Source organism: Rousettus aegyptiacus, unplaced genomic scaffold, assembly GCF_014176215.1.
Source record: "Rousettus aegyptiacus isolate mRouAeg1 unplaced genomic scaffold, mRouAeg1.p scaffold_m13_p_3, whole genome shotgun sequence".
Taxonomy (NCBI): Eukaryota; Metazoa; Chordata; class Mammalia; order Chiroptera; family Pteropodidae; genus Rousettus; species Rousettus aegyptiacus.
In genome coordinates this window covers 70,848,563-70,862,916 of record NW_023416306.1, presented here as the reverse complement: position 1 = coordinate 70,862,916, position 14,354 = coordinate 70,848,563, and the positions used below count along the sequence as shown (strand labels likewise).

General features: G+C 44.7%; 2 protein-coding genes across 10 annotated transcripts in view; one reads left to right on the top strand and one right to left on the bottom strand.

Annotated features, from left to right (window-relative positions):
- Positions 1–1,999, top strand: part of HABP4 (hyaluronan binding protein 4) — a 28,352-nt gene extending 26,353 nt beyond the window's left edge. Inside the window, exon 8 of the mRNA XM_016125129.2 lies at positions 614–1,999. Within this exon, the coding sequence (XP_015980615.2) occupies positions 614–670 (57 nt within the window). The 3' untranslated portion in view covers positions 671–1,999. The remainder of the gene's footprint in view (positions 1–613) is intronic.
- An 8,034-nt stretch (positions 2,000–10,033) lies between these two features.
- Positions 10,034–14,354, bottom strand: part of CDC14B (cell division cycle 14B) — a 77,944-nt gene continuing 73,623 nt past the window's right edge. For 6 of the 9 annotated variants that reach the window (XR_001594469.2, XM_016125114.2, XM_016125111.2 and 3 more), the window contains one exon: positions 10,034–13,792. Coding sequence is in view for 5 of the 9 variants with exons in the window: in XM_016125112.2 (XP_015980598.1) it covers positions 13,756–13,792 (37 nt within the window). In the remaining 4 variants the exon portion in view is untranslated. Of the gene's footprint in view, positions 14,147–14,354 lie in introns of all 9 variants that reach the window. The other 3 variants (XM_016125110.2, XM_036238884.1, XM_016125108.2) reach the window with 2 other exon arrangements.

Genomic DNA, 14,354 nt, shown 5'->3' with positions numbered 1-14,354 from the left:
CCTAAACTCCCCTTCCCTGTTAAATTGCGGTTTCAGAATCCATGTTCTCTTTGCTCATTCTCTGAGGCTTAACTCCTGGGAGAACCCGCTCTTCCAGAAAAGCTTCCCTGATCACGATGTGTACTTTGCCACCAATTTGCTTTGGACAGATGGGCCCCATTTCCAGAGCATCTGTTACTGAAGTTACTACTTTACTGTAACTTTCTTAGTATTTCTCCCCCTCACCCTCTGAGCTCCTCAAGGGTGGGAATTATAATCATCTTTATATCTTCATATAGTAAACATTGGGTATATTGGGTAAAAGAAGTGCCAGATACAAAAAAGGTCACTCGGTAAGGATTTGTGGGAAGAAAAGCTGGGGGTGGGGGGGGGGTTGCTGCCAGCCATTTTGCAGAGGACACAGGAGTGAGTCTGAGAAAGAACAGGCACCCTTCCGCGTTGCAACTCAGAGGCAGCACCTCACCTCTGACCCTGCAACTCTTCCACAAGGAACTTGTTTCTCCCTCAGTGTTTGGGTCACCCGCCCCCCCCCCCAGGTGAGAGTGGGCACACAGTGCTCTGCCCAAGTAGGAATGGGTGAATAACAGTTGGTTTTAAAACTTTTCTTTTTTAGACACAAGATGTTGCTCCAAACCCGGATGACCCCGAAGACTTTCCTGCTTTGGCTTGAGAGAGCCCTGTTTCCCTGGCAACTTAGAACCGCGTTGGCATACCTATGAAGAGACTTTTCTTGCTATGGGGAAGAGAGTCAGACTCTAAGAACAATAGATGTTGCTTTTCCCCCATGTAGTGTGAATTCATTGTACTTTTTTGACCTGGGGAGAGAGGGGCTTGGGGAGGTGCGATAGCGATTTCTCCAGTCTAGAGCTGCAGTTCCAGCCAGGGGTTAGTCTGGCACTTTCCCGATAAGGTGGAGAATGGGGATTATTTTTTTATTTAAGAATTTCCAAATGAAGTCCAGAAATAATGTTTAAAATGTATACATAGAGATTATAAAATAGAATCTATTGAGTCTACTTAGTAAGTTGTAAAGATAGTGGAAGTCTATATCCTTTACTATTAGAGGAAATACATATAACTTGGACCATTAATTTAAAGCAGTCACAGCCTAGTTTTCAGAGACCAAGATGTTAAAATACAATTGTATTTACTGTTTACTTGTAAATGTTATACTCTCCTGAGACTCTCTGAGTTTTGGTTTTCATTTAACTGATGATTTTAAACAGCTATTGTGCAGCCATTGGTTAACACTCTGTGACAGAATTAGGGAAAGTTTTGATTTTTTTTTTAATAGTGATTTAAACTACCTCGTGGTTTCTGTGTGTATGTACACACATGCTTAGTATAAATGTGATATTTAGTCTTCGGGTGGTTTTCAGGATGAGTATTAAATCTATGATTTTTAGCATCATGTTATTTAACCCACCAATCTAATGAAAAGGTCCAGGCGACAGAGTGTTGCAACGTAACACCATATCCTTTTCTCCCTCGAAACTAAGTGTCAGAATTCAGCACCCATGTACAAAAACCCTCTCTTTTTGTCCTGGGCAAGACTTGTAAATAGCTAATGTGTATTGAACACCTACATGCAGTTTTCCTCACTCATTCCTTGCACCAGTTCGAGTTCCTAGTTCTTGCCTTTGGTGAATGTTTGGGGTTTGGGGCTACAGCAGAGGTTCATTAAATCCCCCAGTCCCACCCTAACCAGCAGAGCTGAGACCTGCAGAGCCCACACTCTCAGCCGGGCTGCCTGTGAGGGTTAGTGCCCAGCATGGGGGCTGGGGCAGAGGTAGCTGTAACAGCTGCTGAAAGCTGGGGTGATGTTCTCCCCACTTGACTTGAAGAAACCATGGGTAACATTTGCCTGTTGTGACACAGTTAATATGCTTGTGTTAGAATTTGAACCTTGGCCCGAGGATCTGTGCTTTTTCCCGCTTTGCTATAATAATGGTTCTGAATTTGAACCCGAGTGTAAATAAAGGTTGGTATTCCCTCCTAACTTTGTGTATAGAAAGCTGAATCGTTTTGGTCACACCCAGGTTAAAACAGAATGTGGGAAAGGGCCCTAGTGAATCACATATTTTAAAAACTCAGAGCTGAACTCCTAGTCATGTGACAGCCAGTTAAGGACCTTTCCTGTAGATGACAGCCTACTTTTGGTTTCTTGTTATTAATTTCAAAGTATTGAGGTATATTAACTGATTGTTTTATTCCCTCTCTCTGGAAAAGACATAGTAAATGGAGTTCCCTGATCTAAGTTAAGAAGTCTTGTGAGGGTGAGTGTCAGATTCAGCCATAATAAGCAGCTGGTGCAACATGAGGCTGTGTGGTTATCAGCAGGCATGAAGCTGTCATGTTAAGTCATTTTGCCTTGCCTTGGCTTTGAGGGTTGGCAAAATAGATCCCTTTCAAGATTAACACTTGAAAAGCCCATAGTGCTAGATTTAATGTTGTTTGCAAACATTGCAGCCTTCCCAAAACACACTGAAGATTCTTGTACCCTGGAGCAGTCTCGAGTCTTGGGATTAAAAATGGTTTGGGGGGCTGTGGTACAGTTTCTGAGCCTGTAGAGGGCTTCCCGTGTTTACCAGGGCTACCTCTCCCCTATGTGGCGAGGCAGTGGATGTCAGGTTGTTATCACATGGTTTGTTGCAGTCCAGTACCCCAGGAAGACAAAGCAGAAGCAAAAGGCGGGGAAAATCCCTAATGTGCTATAGGGAAAATCAGGAGAGGAGGCAGGAGGATTTTGTATGTGAACCTATACGCAAGGCAAAGACTTCCAAATCAAAGTTCTCTTGCCAGACTCCTTTGAGTGGCTTGTGTGTAGATGTGCTATCATAAGGCAGGGCACAGTTTCTGACTGGTAACTTAATACTAAGCAAATTTGGGAGCCTCAAAGGCTATCTTGGAAAGTGGAGGTCAAGTATGTTTGAATTCCAAGGGTAGGTGCGTCAGCCCCAAACCTGACTTGGATCCCTTCTCAACCAAGGAGCTCACTGCTTGATCATAGGCTGCCAGGGCAGCAGCTGAAGACAGATTGGGCTTGGGATGTCCCAGAGCCTGCAGTTGGGAGATCCCCATGAATGGGGAGATGTGACCCCTGACAACTGTTACCACTGCATATCTGACAAGGTCTGAGAAGAGGCAGGCTTGCTCCAGAAGCTGCTGCTGGCTGGGACAGACTTGAGAAGGCTAAAAGCATGCACTGGTTGGTTTTAACATCTGGCCAGGACATCTTTAGCCTAATAAGCATGTAACACTCTCATCGCAAGACAGGCTCCTCAGAGCCAGAGAAGCCATAATAGGCACCCCCCTTTACTAGTGTTGGTCACTGATTCAGTTCCTTTTTCTTTGTTCATTAGGTATTTCAGAGGTTGGAGGCATTGTTTTCCCTTTGAAACCACACCATGTGGTGTTGGCAAGTCCTAATGGAGCAGCTGGCCCGGGGTCTGAGGCTCAGAGCTAGGAAAGGTCAGCCCTTGCACTAAAAACAGAAACTGTTCCCTTCTAAGCTGTTTCAGAAAGAGCTACACTGCCAGCAGTGAGCTGGTCTGCCCTCCCTCTCCACATAGCATCATCCAGCTGGATAAGTAGAGTTTCACTTTGAGAATAGATCCCATTTTCCTTTTGTTGCTGTTTTTCTTCAGCTTCGGGAGTATCACGCTGTGCTGGGACAGCCCCCAGGGGCTGGCCCTTTCTCTAGTTTTTCTCCATTGTTGGCCAGAAGGCAGGCCCCTTGGGCAGCCAGCACTACTACCCAGATGTGCCAAGTGTGTGAGGCTTTCCCTGGATCTCTGTCCCAGAGGGGCCTGTATTTATGTGGTAAAGAGAAGGAGGAAGGGAAAGAGCGGGTACTTAAAACAACTCTATTGTAAAATACAACATGGATAAAAGTGCAGAACTTCCTTGTAACCATCACTTAAGTCAAGAAACTGATTTCCCTAGAAGCCTGTCCATTGTGACTGTGCCCACCATAGCCTCCCTTTCCTCTGAAAGAAGCCACTGTCCCATCTGATAGGAAGTACTGCCCCAGGGTTCGCCTCTAACATCAGAGCTTTGCCCTTTATCTGGATGTCTTTTCAGTCTGAGTTCCTTCTCTGCCCTTATTGCAGAACCTGGGTAACCTAAGGAAACAAGCATTCCTTGAGGGGCTGCCTTGTGCTGTTTTGTCTCACCACTTTATAGTCAGGGATATCCATTCTCCTTGCTTCCTAGTTGGGATTTAGGCAGGGAGGGGAGGAGACGAGGCAGAAAGAAGATTCATTCCCCAGACCAGTGTTCTTTGTACACACTCCCAAAACTTCTAGTTAAATGACCCAGTCCCTTGGGCAAAGCTGCTAGGAGAGGGACAGGGCAAGGCCAGAGGACAAGTACCACAAGAACCAAAGGAGTCGCACTGAGTGTGTGCTGTGTGCTACTGTGCTCAGCCACTCCATGGGGTAAGGTAGCAAGTCACGGCAATCCTGCAACCCCGTGACTGCTTGCAGTGGTAGCTTGAGTGAATCTACCCCAAAGCATGATGGGATTAGCAGTTTTCTTAGAAAGCTTTATTAGGGCTCCTGCACAGGAGGAGGTGGCAAGTTTGAGCAGCCGTGGACATTATGTTCAACGTTGCCAGCAAGGTACTGGTGGAGACAGGAATAGAAGCTTGGATCTCCTGGAGCCTCCTGGAGCCTATGGCCTAACAGTTCCTGTCACCTCCCCTAGACCCTTTTCCTTGGCCACAAGGTTTCCCATGACTCCAGGCATAGGACTTGCCCTGATCAAACCACAGTGGCTCTTGAACCCAACCACAGCTCTGCTATGGGCAAAGCAGGCCCCATGTGTGGGGAGAATAGGTTGAGCCAGTGGAGCAGAGAACCAGCTGCCTTCTAAGCATTGTTTCTTTGCAAAATTGTGGCCCAGTTTCTGCGAGCTGACTTAGGAGCACAAAATCATGTATAAGTTGGAAAGTACCTGGCATGTGAAAATAGAGTGGCATCGACTTGCATGTAAATCCGTCAGAGGGCTCAGTTCTCAAAAGTTCTCAAGCCAATGAGGTAGGGAAAATTATTTTCTGGCAAACAGCCACCCTGCCAGAGGCACTGAGGACATCTTTACCAGAGATGTGCACTATCCAGCGCCTGGGAACCTCACACACATCAATGAACCTGCACAGCTGTGCCAGTGGCCCTGGTCTGTGCTCCCCCACTCACCCCCTGCCCCCATATTGGCAGCATCAGAGCAATAGGGAGGAAAACTCTAAATTCTCAGCAGTGCAAAATGATCGAACTTGAATGTTCTGGTGGTGAAGGAAAGCGAGTAGGAATAATCAGGGATGCTGGAGAGGTCTTCAGTAAGAGGTAAAGAAAGACACCGTAGAAAGGAAGCAAGAGAAATGGAGAGGCTGGGGCACCCAGTGAGGGCAGTGGTAACCTTTTACCCTGGCTCCATCCAGACCTAGGGAACTGTGGCCAGGGTGGAAAGCCACTACTCAGGGATTTTCACCAAGGATCTCTAGAAAGGCCTGGAAAACCTTGGGATGACTGTTGAATAGGCTCCTTTAGGATCCACCTCCAGGGTGTGCCTTTCTGTACAAACAGCACCCGTGGAGTTGGCCTGTTTATAAATCCTTCAAAAATTCTCCATGAACTTTCCTGGGGACTTTCAGAAGGACTTCCGCTTCCATCGGATAGCCACAGGGGGCCCTAACACAAGAAAGTTCAAGAAACACTGTCTACAGGGGTTTGGGATTAAACTGCTACCAAAGAGGTGCCTGTCTGGTCCCTTCCCAAACCCAGTCACCCGCCTCCGGTGACCTACAGGAAAGCCCCACTCTGGTCCTGGCCTGAAATCTCAACACCGAATGGAAGAACGAGGAAAAAACTCTTGCTGATATGCTGAGGCATGGGCATAGGCTTGAGGAAACAGGCTTAAATTGCACCTTGAGAGAATTTCCGTCGGTGAACGCTGTGCTGTCCAGGAAAACCTCTGGAGGTCTAGTCTCTGCGGAGCCCGAGCCAGATTAAAAGCCGGTCTAGAAGGGTTACAGCCCATAACAGCCAACCATCACTGGAAAAGGGAGGAGGTGGACAGAGTTGTGTTTATAGCACCAAGATCTGTTTCAAGGAGTCTCTGGAGGTGGCCAAGGACTAGTTTAACATGCTGTCTGAAGACTTCGAGGTGCTTACACTACACTTGGTTAACCATAAGGCAAATTTTGGGTCAGCCGCAGCAGAATTACTGTGAATGAGTGGTCCATGGTGGCCACCAGCCATCTCCCCTCTGTCCTTGCCTGCCCAACAATGCCTAGTGGATACTTAACTCTTTCTTAAGGATGTGCAATCACTGGCATGTCTATGGTGCTCTTGTTAGTGTATGGCCCAGCTGTCTCTCTCAGGGCCACGGAGAGGACAGGCCTGGCAACCTCGCTGGGGCTGCTACATGGTAGGGGATAAGCCAGACAGGCAGGCAGGCAGGCAGTTCACTCACCCACCCAAGGCCCAACCTGAAGTCTCAGGGCCCCCAGTCTCATGAATATTCATGAGCCCCAGTCCCAGGGTTGAGCTCCACTGCTGCCCCCTCTATTAAGCGAAACCTTTTCCTCTGGCCCCTTCCTCTACCCACTGGAGTTTGGCTCAGAGCAGAACAAGGCAGGAGAACAATATTCACTTCAGCAGGGTCCAGCGAACATCTGTTGCTGTTTTCGTGACAAGGCCCAGTAAACTGTACCAGGAACTCATCAGCAGTTTCCAACCTGAAGGTGGCTGAAAATGTGTGGGGGTGTCTAGATTATCCAATGGCTGGGAATGGTGACTGGCATTTAGTAGTTGGGGTGGGATGGGCGGGAGGGGGCGGGAAGGAAGGCGGTGCCCGACTGGCTGCATTCTCGGAGAAGTCCTACGCAAGGAAGAATTGTCCTGCCTGAAAAGTTTTACACAGAGAAGCACATCCATGCTGAGAAGAAACCATTCTTTCTCCAAGTAAAACAAAGCACAAACCACACCACCCCCTCCACTCTTTCCCCCACAAAGCCTCTCCCCACTTAAAGATGTATTTGGCCATTCTAAGAATGCAAGGGGCCAAGGCCCAGTGCCCTGGTGGTAGCCAGCCCATGTGGGTCTGGCCCGACAGGAGGCCCCCTTACCTGGACATTTCTGTGTGGATGGAGTACCCGTCCTCCAGAAGCATATCAAAACCATGCAGACTTGCTAGCAAAGAGATGAGACACAGTTAGAAACAAGGGAAGGCAGCCAGACGTGCTAGAGGGGTGGCGTGGAGGAGTCTCATTCCCACAAGGGCTGGGCCAGCATCCTCAGTGAGGGAGCAGGGGGAAATGGTGAGACTGTAACATAGGGACCTACTGTGCCAGCTACTTAAAAGACAAAATGCCCCATGTCTGAATAATGGGGCAGCTAAAAGATAAGACTATACATAGCAGGGAGTAACACTGGGGCCAGTGCCCTGCTATTAATTAACCTGCTCGGCAATGTCACAACAGCTGCTGATAGGGGAGGTGAGTACAGGGGAGGACTGTACGTTGTCATATTCCTTTTGGATAGGATCAAGGCAATATTTTTACTTTTTAAGTAACATATATGGTCTTAGTATTGTCCCAGGGACTTGTTCTAAGTAATTAACAAATATTAACTCATTTAATCCTCATATAACCCTATTACATATTGTCATCCTGGCCCAAAAAACGTAGCTATTACAAAGCCACACAAAGATTTGCTGCCAGTCTGGGTCCAGAATCCATGCTCTGAACAATTCTCCCAAGCTGCTTTTTGATGTGGTAGACATCAAAAACTTTTAACATTTTGCATATCTTTGACCTAGAAATGCCTTCTGTAAAAATTTCTCCTAAGGAAATAACCAGCATCACCCAGGGAGAATTTACAGATGAGAATGTTCATGCAGTGTTTTAACAGTAAAAAGCTGGAAAACCCCAGCTTTTGCCCAAAGCAGGCAAAATATGTTTGTGAATTTCTCCTACCATGCTATCTTCTGATGCACCCACAACTGCACTTAAGACTCACAAGAGAAGGAAAAGCAGTCACTGGGAGTTATGCTCCAGGCTGTCACTGGGACCCATGCTAAGGCACACTCATGTACTTTGATCTGATTCAAACACTTTGATCTGATTCAAACACTACGCACTTACTATCCTAATTTTACAGATGAACAAAGTGAAGGCCAGGAGGCAGAAAAAGGATCCCCATGGTCACGGAACAAGTGGCAGTTTGTTTCAGAATGCACATCACTGATTGCTCTTTCTTTATCAACTCACTATCTCAATAAACTCAGGGGTCTCGGGAAGGGGCCTTTGCTCCTTAAGCATGCCCCAGCCCTGCCTCTGAACAAACCAATATCCAGAGCCTTCCCTGAGTGCAAGAAATTCTTTCAAGTCAAAATATAACCTCTTTAAAAACACATGAAATTACGCTGCGGACACCAAAAATATCAGATACTGAGGGACCATAATCGGCTACCAAAAAAATCAGTCTTTACCTAATTATCAAGAGAAAATTATCTTTAACTGTATGAAAAATTTATTGAAAGCTGTGTGCGATACTGTTTTAAGCACTTTGCATGTATTACCTCATGTAATCCTCATACTTACTGTGAAGGTAGGAATTCTTTTTATTCCCATTTTACTTAAATAGAGAGGGGTTTAGCAAAGTGCCCATGTGGTAGATGGGCTCTGGACAGTGTGGTCGGCAACATAGGAAAGCAGATATCTACAGGAGGCGGCTCAGGGGCTCGTCGCCCACACAGCCCTGGAAGGCACAGCGGCTCCTGGGAGAAAAAGACACCTGGTGATTCCATCTGAAACCTGGTAAGCCAGCCTCGGGGCCTTGTCACCAAGCCTGACCTCTTCACAGCACTCATGTACTTTGAGCTGCTTGGCCCATGCTGACCAACCGAGCTCTAGTCGGTCACCAGGGGGTACATGACCAAGTACTAGTCTCATGGTAAACCATGGAGGGGCAGGCAGTTGCTGCATTTTCAAAAAGAGGGCAGAGGCTGCAATTCCTACTCTTGTGGTAGCAGTTTGAATAAGGGTAAAAAGACAGGTCCCTTTGGTTCATGCTTTGAAAACTCATACCCCAGCGTGAATCAAAGCTAAGCTCCTCAGGAAACTGGACAGCACTACTCAAGAACAAGCTCCCATGTCTTAGACACAACTCTGTGTGATGGCCTGGGCATCAGGGATTTAGGGTCTTGCCCTACAAGAGACCACCAAGGAGAGCAGGTTAACAGCACTGCTGATGGTGCCCTGGGCCAGATACATCAGGATGTGGGGGACTCAAGCACTGGTCCTGCCCGTCACCCAGCATTTGATGCCAACCTTGGCAAGTAAAACGAAGGGACTGCTGTCTCTGATCTGAGACTCCCAAGTCCTGATTGATGTGTGTTTTCAGAAAGTCAAACCTTTGTGTCATTGGAGCTGGTGGGTGGGTGTGTATAGAATGACTTCATAACAGGCCCCCTTAATCGCTCACCATCTTATCCTGCGGAAGGTATTATGGGCTGAACTGTAACCTCTCAGATTCTTAAAATGAAGCCTTAACCCAAGACACCTCAGAAGGCAGCTCAGGGGCTCGTCGCCCACCCAGCCCTGGAAGGCACAGCGGCTCCTGGGAGAAAAAGACACCTGGTGATTCCATCTAAAACCTGGTAAGCCATTCAGGGACATGGCCTTTAAAGAGGTGATTAAGTTAAATGAGACCATTAGGTGGGCCCTCATCCAATCTGACTGGTGACATAGGAGATAAGGACAGATAAGGACATCAGGGACAGGAGTGCTCAGAGAAAAGGCCAATGAGAGAGGCATCAGAAGAAACCAATCCTGCCAACAATGTCATCTGAGACTTCTAGCCTCCCGGACTGTGAGAAAATTAACTAATTTCTGTTGTTTAAGACTCCCAGTCCATTGTATTGTGCTACCGCAGCCCTGGTAAACGAACACTGAAGGTTACCATCTGCTTTATATATTTTAACTACTGCCTCCCACAATTCAGAATGGCAAGGAATACAAGAAACCAAAAGGTTATTTGGTTAATACTTTTAATTACATGATTATAATCACACAATTTCCACTTTTCAATATTTTGTATAAAACCAGTTAACAATAACACGATTTCCAAATGCAACAATACATATCAAACTACATAGATATGCAAAGTTTACAGGCCATTATGAAGCTTTATCTTAAAAATACCTTCAGGAAAATAAACATTCATTCAACCAGTTCTCTCAGCTTTATAAAATATGATTAGAAATATACATTTTAATTTAAAAAATCAAGACAATGGTTGATCAAATAGTGATTAATCAGTTACATTTAAAAACTTTTAATAATCTGTACATGAGTGCAGGTTAGATAAAAGTCTGCAAATTACTAATATAAAACTGCAGTACTATAATCAAATGAACATATCTGCTGACATTTAATTCTACTGGGCAATTAAGGAGGTAATTTTCTACACAGTATAGGTGAATTGTCCAGTCTTTGAAACACATCTGTAGTATTCCCACTTGGCAACATGGAGAATACTCAGATTTAGGAGAAATGGAGGAGCAGCAGCTAGCCTCACCAGGACAGTGTCAGTGGGAGATAACTATCAAAGAATTAAAGTAGGTTTTTATGGTTTTTGATGAGCACTGCTTTCCAAAGTGCAAAAATTACTATTTAAAATGAAGAGAAGCAGTTAAGCTACTTTTAGAACATCGAAGGAGTACATTGCTCATGTGTCATGAACAGTGATTCAAGCAAAAGAAAGGCTCCCGGAGCTCTTGGCACACCACCAGCCAGATGCCCGAGGGTCCACACAGCCCACCGAGCGGGGTCAGGCCCTCAAAGGAAACATCTTTGCCTTGCGAGGACACTGGGGCACTCCTCTAAAACTGGTCTGGGCCCAAGAAAAGAGGTAGAAATCACCCCTGATAAGGGGAGGAGGGCAGGGGAGAAAGTGGGTAAGAGGCTAACGGGATCAAGTTTGGAACAGAGTAATTCTGGAGACTGGAAGAGCAGTGTGCCACTAGGAAGCAGCTACACTTGACAAGAAAGGCTACTTGTTTTAGTGAGGCAGTGCTCGGGACCCGCCCTCTTCACTGACAGACAGGTTGTAGAGATTCCTAGGTTTTCTTTAGCAATATGAAACAGAAGTCTGTCTACACATCTAGGTACCCTGTCTTGCAGACACCCTTCCTTTGGACTGTCCTTGACTCTTGATGATTTGAGTCCCCAGAAAGCTTCAAGGGCATCTAAAAATACTCAATTCTAGTTTTAAATCCAATGAAAACTATCATGGTGTACTTTCAAATCTATTTAAGTTAAAGGAATCTCTCCATCTGACATGCCCTGTTTCATATTCCACAGCAACAAGGTCTTCTATAACAAGGACTCAAAATTAGAATCGCAGAAGATTCTGAGTGTGTTGAAGGTTCAGTTGGGGGAAAAAAGAGTCCACTCTTATTCAAAGCAGGAAAGAAGTCTCACTCAGTCTGACTCAGAGACTTCCTGATTCTAGATAGGTCCCTCATAGGTTTAATACTGTGCTATGTCCTTTGTGTGTTCTAAGAAATGACTCTTTATCAAATCACAGTTTCCTATGACTTATTTCAGTAACAAACCTGTTAAACACAGGGATTTTTAGAAAGAGCTCCAGTGATCGCAATTCTAGCTGGAAACATGAGCACACAATATTGCCAACACAAAAAGGCAATTTGTAAAATAAAAAAGTACTGTGGTTAACACTGAAGCCCAAATTTGTTGCTCTTGGCCAAGACACCAAATGGCTTATCTCTGGGAGGGGATAGCACATTTACTTGTTCTGACGTAATAAAAAGCCAAATCAAGAACAGTTCAGATGAAAATTTGATTTTCACAACCACCTGTGTTATCTATGGAGGAGACAGCCTTTAAAAGGATAAAGGGAAAAAGAGTAGCCCTGAGAATTCAATGTTTTATGCCTGGGCAGTTTGAATATTTAATATTGTCTCCCAGCACAACACAGCAAATGGAATGTTTCTCTTCCCACCCAAAGCTTATTGAAAAGCAGTCTTCCCAAAGGCAAGTCAGTCTTTGTGCCTATGAAGCACTTCCAGGGGTAGAAAACCGGTATTTTTCTGAGACCTTCCCAGCGTGTGAAAGCTGGCAGTCCATCCCCACACGCCTGAGGGGGAAGAGCTGCTCATTTGGCCACAACAATGGCGTTGTCCATCTCCTGAGCCTCAAAGCTAGTCAACCTCACAATTACTCTGAGAGAGTAAATACTAAAGTGGCGCCAAGGTCTTCCAATTATTTTTGCATTAACAGACTTCGGTCTGTTTTTCTCAACCACTTCTAATTCCTAGTAGTTCTGTTTAAAAGGCAGCTTTTTAAAAATGGAATTGCCTACTGACCTAATTCGTTCATCTTGAAATGTGAAGACATTTTGCCTTTTAATATCAGATCCCCTCATTCTCCAAACTAGAATAGGTCAACCTTGGTTAAAAATGACTAAAACCATTCACTTCTTATTATAGAAGTAACCAAGGTGATTTCAAAACATTCTTTTATTTTGGGCCCCATTTTTTTTTAGCAGCAAATAAACTCTGTTTTTGTGATTGCTTTATATCACAGACAGACTCTGCTGTGTTTCTGCAGGGGGAGGGGAGAAGGCACTCTGCAGAGCTAATTCCCTAACCAAAGGCAACAGTGAGTGTCTTATTTATAAACAACTGAAATCCAGATGTGAATAACTGTCACTGAAATCAAAGGATGTGTGAATGGCCTTAGGGTGAGCACATAACAAAAATGTTCACAATGCTACAGAGAAAGACCCTAATAAAGCAGTTAAGTTTTTTTTTTTTTTTTTAAAGCCACCATTATTTGGGGGTCACTGTTTCCAAGGGGAAACACCAAAAGTGTGGAGTTTTTTTTCATGCATGGAAGGAAATAGTATTTTAATTTACATGACTGGATAACCAAAAAGTAGGCAGCCTTGAAATTCTTCAGTTCCTAAATGACATAAAATGGAATGACTTAAAAACAATCTTCCAACTCTGAAGCCAATTTCTCCTCCTGAGTCTTCTAAAGCTACTCTTACTATTCATTCATGAGTTTTAAGGTTACCAGCATAACTAACACTTTGTATCACGACATGCAACAGTCTTCAAACATGGTTTTCACAGATTATTGTTAATAAAGCACTCTTTGGTGGAAGACAAGCAGCTTGGGTACTGAACAGAGTTAACATTACAACAGTATTACAAATATTAAAGTGAAGATGATTACACCAAATAGTATCAAATTACAGGAAGTACCATTTCAGTAATGCCTGTTTTTTCTTTACAAATTTTGACACAGGGTGAACAGAAAATAAATAGGTAAAAAACCTCCATCAGATCCTCCATTCCTCTGAAGGCCAGCAGCTAAAATGATTGCCATCACAAGGACACACATGCACCACACAGAGTAGTCAGCTCTCCTGGTAACAGAGGGCTTTGATATTTACACCTGAGACAAAATTTACAACAGCTTTTTTGTGGTTCAATTCGAGACATTTCTACAAAAGGAGAGTTGGATCATCTTCAAGTCATCACTTTTACCCAAACTCATGTAGTTACTTAAACTCCAGTGGACAGTTTCTTCATTGAATGAACTTCTTAGGTGGAAAGCAGCTAAGGCTTTTGCAATTTTGTTTTGTTTCCCAATAAATTGTGCTAAATCCTGTTGTAGTTTTCTGTTCCTAGAGTCTTCCTTCAGTTCTGGTCACAGGTTTTTACTTAACGCAAGACTGTTTTAGTCCTTGAAATGGACGGACTACAGGGGAAAAAAAAAAGGATTTTACCATGAAGGTCTTCAAGTGTCCCATATGTAGTTAGCAAAGACAAGGAAGGCAACATAATAAAAAATACTGACATGCTAAAAAGTATACAATTTGTATAATTCTTTAATGACAGATAGTTTGGAAAGGACAGTACAATATCAACCATAAAGACAAACAGGAGAGAAAAGCAAAGCAGAAAAAGGTTCAGTTCTGCAAAAAATAAAAAAACCAAAAACAAAAAAAAAGAAGGGAGAGCAGAAGCAGCGGAGCAGTAAGAGTACCATAATGCCATTAAGGGCATTTGCTGCAAAGCATTCCTTTTCCTTCTTTCCCTCTGAGGAACCAGGCTGTGGGAAAAGTGGAAAGAATGAAAAGATAAAGAAGTGTTACTTGATTATTTCCGAAGCCAGAATTTGGTCACAGAAAAGCTCTGGCACCTCAAGCAGTTTCCAGTTTAGCAGAGCACAAAAGGCACCCATGCCTTGCTCCCCGGCGTCCCCACACGCGCTGTGCAGCTGCAAGGGGACCGCCTGCTGCCAACTCCTCACAGGGGAC